General features: G+C 44.4%; 1 protein-coding gene across 1 annotated transcript; it reads left to right on the top strand.

Annotated features, from left to right (window-relative positions):
- Positions 1-1,153: 1,153 nt before the first annotated feature.
- On the top strand, positions 1,154-6,150 carry ATP5F1E (ATP synthase F1 subunit epsilon). Its single transcript, XM_038750297.1, has 3 exons — positions 1,154-1,249; positions 4,059-4,185; positions 5,999-6,150. Exons 1-2 carry the CDS (start codon positions 1,218-1,220, stop codon positions 4,180-4,182), a joined length of 156 nt encoding a protein of 51 aa, XP_038606225.1. The 5' UTR covers positions 1,154-1,217; the 3' UTR covers positions 4,183-4,185; positions 5,999-6,150.
- The last annotated feature ends 361 nt before the right edge of the window (positions 6,151-6,511 follow it).

Below are 6,511 nucleotides of genomic sequence, written 5' to 3'. Positions count from 1 at the left end.
TCTGGGCCTCAGTGACCTCATCTATAAAATGGGGATTAAGACTGTGAGCCCCCTGTGGGGCAACCTGGTCACCTTGTATCCTCCCTGGGGCTTAGAACAGTGCTTTGCACATCGTAAGTACTTAATAAATGTCATTATTATTATTATTAGAACAGTGCTTTCATCATCATCATTTTCTAGACTGTGAGCCCACTGATGGGTAGCAACTGTCTCTATATGTTGCCAACTTGTACTTCCCAAGCGCTCAGTACAGTGCTCTGCACACAGTAAGCGCTCAATAAATACGATTGATTCATTGATTGATTATTATTATTATTAGAACAGTGCTTTCATCATCATCATTTTCTAGACTGTGAGCCCGCTGTTGGGTAGGGCCTGTCTCTATATGTTGCCAGCTTGTACTTCCCAAGCGCTTAGTACAGTGCTCTGCACACAGTAGGTGCTCAATAAATACGATTGATTGATTGATTATTATTATTATTAGAACAGTGCTTTCATCATCATCATTTTCTAGACTGTGAGCCCACTGTTGGGTAGGGCCTGTCTCTATATGTTGCCAACTTGTACTTCCCAAGCGCTTAGTACAGTGCTCTGCACGCAGTAAGCGCTCAACAAATACGATTGATTGCGTGGCTCAGTGGAAAGAGCCTGGGCTTTGGAGTCAGAGGTCATGGGTTCAAATCCCACCTCCACCCATTGTCAGCTGTGTGACTTTGGGCAAGTCACTTCAGTCAGTCAATCGTATTTGTTGAGCGCTTACTGCGTGCAGAGCACTGTACTAAGCGCTTGGGAAGTACAAGTTGGCAACATATAGAGACACTTCTCTGGGCCTCAGTTTCCTCATCTGTAAAACGGGGATTGAGACGGTGAGCCCCCTGTGGGACGACCTGATCACCGTGTAACCTCCCCAGCGCTTAGAACAGTGCTTTGCACATAGTAAGCGCTTAATAAATGCCATCGTCATTATTATTAGCATCATGGCCGCCGAATCTCGCGATGGCGCCGGCTAGGCCCCGGCCCGCCCCCCCAAGACGAGCCCTGCTATTGGGCGCCGGGGGTGTCAGTTAGTGGGGTGGGCGGGGAAACGTGGCGGTGCTTGGCGGGGATTGGTCGCGGCGGGGGGGGCGGGAGGACGTGATTGGCAGGCGTCGGGCAGGCCCCGCCCCTGGCGGCCCTCACTGCGGACCGAAGCCTGAGGCGACGACCTCGCTGTCGCCATGGTGGCCTACTGGAGGCAGGCCGGCATCAGGTAGGGAGGAATGGAGGAAGGGAGGGGGGCCATGGCGGAGCTAAGACCTTCCCCTCGGTTTGTTGCCTCAGCCCCCGAGCAGCCCGCTGACCTTGGCTAGAGCCTGAGGCCCAGAAGGTCATGGGTTCCAATCATTCATTCATTCAGTCAGTCGTATTTATTGAGCGCTTACTGTGTGCAATCAATCAATCAATCGTATTTATTGAGCGCTTACTGTGTGCAGAGCACTGTACTAAGCGCTTGGGAAGCACAAGTTGGCACCATATAGAGGCAGTCCCTAGTGGGCTCACATTCTAAATGGGGGAGACAGAGAACAAAACCAAATATACTAACAACTAACATATCTATTCTATTTATTTTATTAGTATATTTGGTTTTGTTCTCTGTCTCCCCCATTTAGAATGTGAGCCCACTAGGGACTGCCTCTATATGGTGCCAACTTGTGCTTCCCAAGCGCTTAGTACAGTGCTCTGCACACAGTAAGCGCTCAATAAATACGATTGATTGATTGACTGCACACAGTAAGCGCTCAATAAATGATTGAATGAATGAATGATTGGAACCCATGCCCTCCCTCTGCCCATCCGCCAAGCTCGCTCTCTTCCTCCCTTCAAGGCCCTACTGAGAGCTCACCTCCTCCAGGAGGCCTTCCCAGATTGAGCCCCTTCCTTCCTCTCCCCCTCGTCCCCCTCTCCATCCCCCATCTTACCTCCTTCCCTTCCCCACAGCACGTGTATATATGTACATATGTCTGTACCTATTTATTACTCTATTTATTTATTTTACTTACACATATCTATTCTATTTATCTTGTTAGTATGTTTGGTTTTGTTCTCTGTCTTCCCCTTTTAGACTGTGAGCCCACTGTTGGGTAGGGACTGTCTCTATGTGTTGCCAGCTTGTACTTCCCAAGCGCTTAGTACATCATCATCATCATCATCAATCGTATTTATTGAGCGCTTACTGTGTGCAGAGCACTGTACTAAGCGCTTGGGAAGTACAAGTTGGCAACACATAGGGACAGTCCCTACCCAACAGCGGGCTCACAGTCTAAAGGGGGATGACAGACAACAAAACCAAACATACTAACAAAATAAAATAAATAGAATAGAAATGTACAAGTAAAATAGAGTAATAAATATGTACAAACATATATACATATATACTTTACACATAGTAAGCGCTTAATAAATCATCATCATCAATCGAATTTATTGAGCGCTATGTGCAGAGCACATAGTAATATAATAAATGCCATTATAAAAAAAAACCAAACATACTAACACAATAAAATAGAATAGATATGTACAAGTAAAATAAATAGAGTAATAAATATGTACAAACATATATCCAGGTGCTGTAGGGAAGGGAAGGAGGTAAGATGGGGGATGGAGAGGGGAACGAGGGGGAGAGGAAGGAAGGGGCTCAGTCTGAGAAGGCCTCCTGGAGGAGGTGAGCTCTCAGTAGGGCCTTGAAGGGAGGAAGAGAGCTAGCTTGGCGCATGGGCAGAGGGAGGGCATGGGTTCCAATCATTCATTCAGTCATATTTATTGAGCGCTTACTGTGTGCAGTCAATCAATCGTATTTATTGAGCGCTTACTGTGTGCAGAGCACTGTACTAAGCGCTTGGGAAGTACAAGTTGGCAACATATAGAGACAGTCCCTAGTGGGCTCACATTCTAAATGGGGGAGACAGAGAACAAAACCAAATATACTAACAAAATAAAATAAATAGAATAGGTATGTACAAGTAAAATAAATAGAGTAATAAATATGTACATACACATATACAGGTGCTGTGGGGAAGGGAAGGAGGGAAGATGAGGGGGATGGAGAGGGGGACGAGGGGCAGAGGAAGGAAGGGGCTCAGTCTGGGAAGGCCTCCTGGAGCTTGGGAAGTACAAGTTGGCAACATATAGAGACGGTCCCTACCCAACCACTGTGACCTTGGCTAAATCGTTTCCCTGAGCCTCCGTTTCCTCATCTGTAAAATGGGGATTATGATGTTGAGCCCCACGTGGGACAAGGGCTGTGTCCAACCCCATTTGCTTATAATAATAATGGCATTTATTAAGCGCTTACTGTGTGCTGAGCACTGTTCTAAACACTGGGGAGGTTACAAGGAGATCAGGTTGTCCCGCGGGGGGCTCACAGTCTCAATGCCCATTTTACAGGTGAGGGAACTGGGGCACAGAGAAGTGAAGTGACTTGCCCAAAGTCCCACAGCTGACAATTGGCGGAGCTGGGATTCGAACCCATGACCCCTGACTCCAAAGCCCGTGTTCTTTCCACTGAGCCATGCTGCTTGTGTGCTGTACTTGTAAGACTGCGAGCCTCACGTGGGACAACCTGATCATCTTGTATCCCCCAAGCGCTTAGAACAGTGCTTGGCACACAGCAAGCGCCTAACAAATGCCATCATTATTATTATTAATCAGTCATATTTATTGAGCGCTTACTGTGTGCAGAGCCCTGTACTAAGCGCTTGGGAAGTACAAGTTGGCAACGTATAGAGACGGTCCCTACCCAACAGTGGGCTCACAGTCTACTCATTTCATTCATTCATTCAATTGTATTTATTGAGCGCTTACTGTGTGCAGAGCACTGTACCAAAATGTCACTTACATTATTCGAATGATTTGGTGGGGTAGGCAGATAATTCTAGAGACAGAGATTGCAGAATTATACTCGTCACCTATGTCGGTTTCCCTCAGAAGATGCCGCATTATAATCTAAAGTGGAGAGCCCTGTGTTTTGTCCACAAAAGTAAATGACTTGATTTCACTTCTTTATATTCTGTTTTTTTAAGCTACATCCGTTATTCTCAAATCTGTGCCAAGGCAGTAAGAGACGCATTGAAGAATGAATTTAAAGCAAATGCCCAAAAAGCATCTGGTGCCAATGTAAAAATAGTAAAAGTGAAAAAGGAGTAACGAGTAAGTACTTGGTTAAATTATTGAAAATAAATAGTGCTTTAAGTTATTTGCATTTTTAATGTCATTTACTACCTGAACATTTAAAGCATCTTCAATTCTAGACTTTTACTCAGTGTTTAGGTAGCTGAAATGAATTAAGAATTCTTTGTTACATATCCCTTTGACACAGCATTTCAGGATGTCATGCAGATTATTTTTTAGGAGAAAGCAAGGGCAGTTCAGGACCAGTAGGCAATGTGTATCTAGCCTCCTATCAATCAGTTGTATTTATTGAATATTTACCGTGTGCAGTGCACTGTACTCAGTGCTTGGGAGAGCGCATTACAACAGAGTTGGTAGATAATTTGCCCACAGCAAGCGTACAGTCTTATTCATCCTCTGTTGTTCGGAAAATACATGCTCAGAGAAAATGTGGACCAATTCCCACATTCTCCCCTGTCCTCACCTACCATCTCTCAATAGTAGCAAAGCAATGTGGTGTAAGCGAAAGAGCTTAGGACCAGGATCAGGGAGGGACCTTTGGGTTCCCAGCTCTGCCACTTGCTGTGAGGCTTAAAGCAAGTCATGTAGCCTCTCTGTTCCTCATCTATAAACTGCAGAGATAGTACCTTTCTCTCCCTACCTCACAGTGATGATGTGAGAATAAAATGAAATAGTTGATGTGAAGAAAAAGCACCATTATCTTTCTTCTCAGGAGTGGGTTGAAAGTGCTGTGAGCCCAAACTCCAGAATGAGCCCCTTCCTTTGTCCCTTTGGGAGCCAGGAGATCAGACCATCCTTATTTGGAGTGCTCCTCCTCTTTGCCTCCAAGTGTCAGGAAAATAGTTTACATAGTCTGTTGTTCGCAGCAAATCTGTATTTGTAAATCCTCCTGGAGTTGCCATCTCCCTGGATTCCCCCAGCAGTACAGAGTGTAGGAGGTGTGCTCCCTTCCATGCCTTGGTTAAGAGGCCTTGGCTGTGGAGGTTAGGTTTGTGGTTGCAGCATACGTTCCTGCCATTATTACTGTTTTTAGCTGGCTTTCTGTAGAGACATGTCCCTCAAAGAACCCAGCAAGAAGTAGAGAACAGATGTAGGCACCATAAAAAAGAGAATTTGCTGCTGTTGATGCCATCCTAGTCATTACACAGTCAATCCACCTTCACCCCCAAGTCACAGAGCTTGTCAGTAACTGAGTCCAAATGAGAACCCTAAGCCCCAATCATATGCTTTTAATAGTTTATGAACGAACACTCCTGTAAGGTGTGAAATTGCGTCTGTGGAGTTTATGTATTTTGATTTGCCGAAAATGAAAGAAAACGAAGCAGGAATGGCAGGAGCAGATGCTCTAACTACCATCCTAACGCCTACATTCAGGCCGGACTTTCCACATTGCTGCAGTAAAATTTGGCCTAATTGTATGAGCCCCATCAAATGACATGGAAGGACAGTTTTGCTGGCTTTCCCAGCCAGGTCTCTTCCTGCTTCCTGCTATTCCATTCTTCCCCCTCATACTTCGGTTGCTGTTTGAGAACAGCAGGGTGGATGGACTTGTCAGAAGTGCCTGATACATGCAGCAGGGTTCCTGCTAAGCTTACAGCTGTATTGTGTTTAAATAGAATTGTTAAAGGATAAACTTAATAGTGAAATCCAGAACTAGAGACTGGTTTCAAGCTCAGGGTTTGTGTGAAATTAAACTGAGCCTTCTGCGGGATATGAATTGAGATAATAGAGTATGTTGGCCAGTATAAGAAATCTGTACTGTAATGCAGAGGTGGATTTTTAAGGAAATGTGAGGAACTTTATGCAACTTGCATTCTCTCTTTTTTCCTAGGACTTGGCCTGTCTTTCAAAGCTTTCTTTTCAAAGTGAAGATGTGTTGGGCCTATGATGTGGCAGTTTGGAAATGGTTTTGCTATGTATTTGCTAAAGAAAAAATGCCTGCTGTATATAAATTGATGTCAATAAACTGACTCTTCAAAAAACTGTTGTCCATGGTTTCCAACCCACTTTTTATTTTATAGCACCTGGGATTTCTGCACAATTACGAATCAGGTGACCACTTAAATAGTCTCATAATTTATCCAAAGTTTGTAATATTGTGTAATACAAAGATATACAGAAGTATTTCAAAATAGCAAGTTTGGGGTTTTTTTGAAGTTTATCTGTGTATGAAATTTTACATTGTCATTGAGGCTTCATAGTTGTCTTATCTTTCTGTAGCAGAAGCTCTTTTTCAGCTAAAGAACAAGCTTTGTCACTCCCCAAATTTTTGTGTGGAAAAGTTGCATTGCTAGCTAGGTATAGTGGACTGGCCAGTGATTAAAGCAGTTAAAGACATGTCTGA

The sequence above is a fragment of the Tachyglossus aculeatus genome, chromosome 8 (assembly GCF_015852505.1).
Source record: "Tachyglossus aculeatus isolate mTacAcu1 chromosome 8, mTacAcu1.pri, whole genome shotgun sequence".
NCBI classification, from domain to species: domain Eukaryota; kingdom Metazoa; phylum Chordata; class Mammalia; order Monotremata; family Tachyglossidae; genus Tachyglossus; species Tachyglossus aculeatus.
The sequence above is the reverse complement of the archived record's forward strand: the minus strand, read 5'-3'. Positions and strand labels throughout refer to the sequence as shown.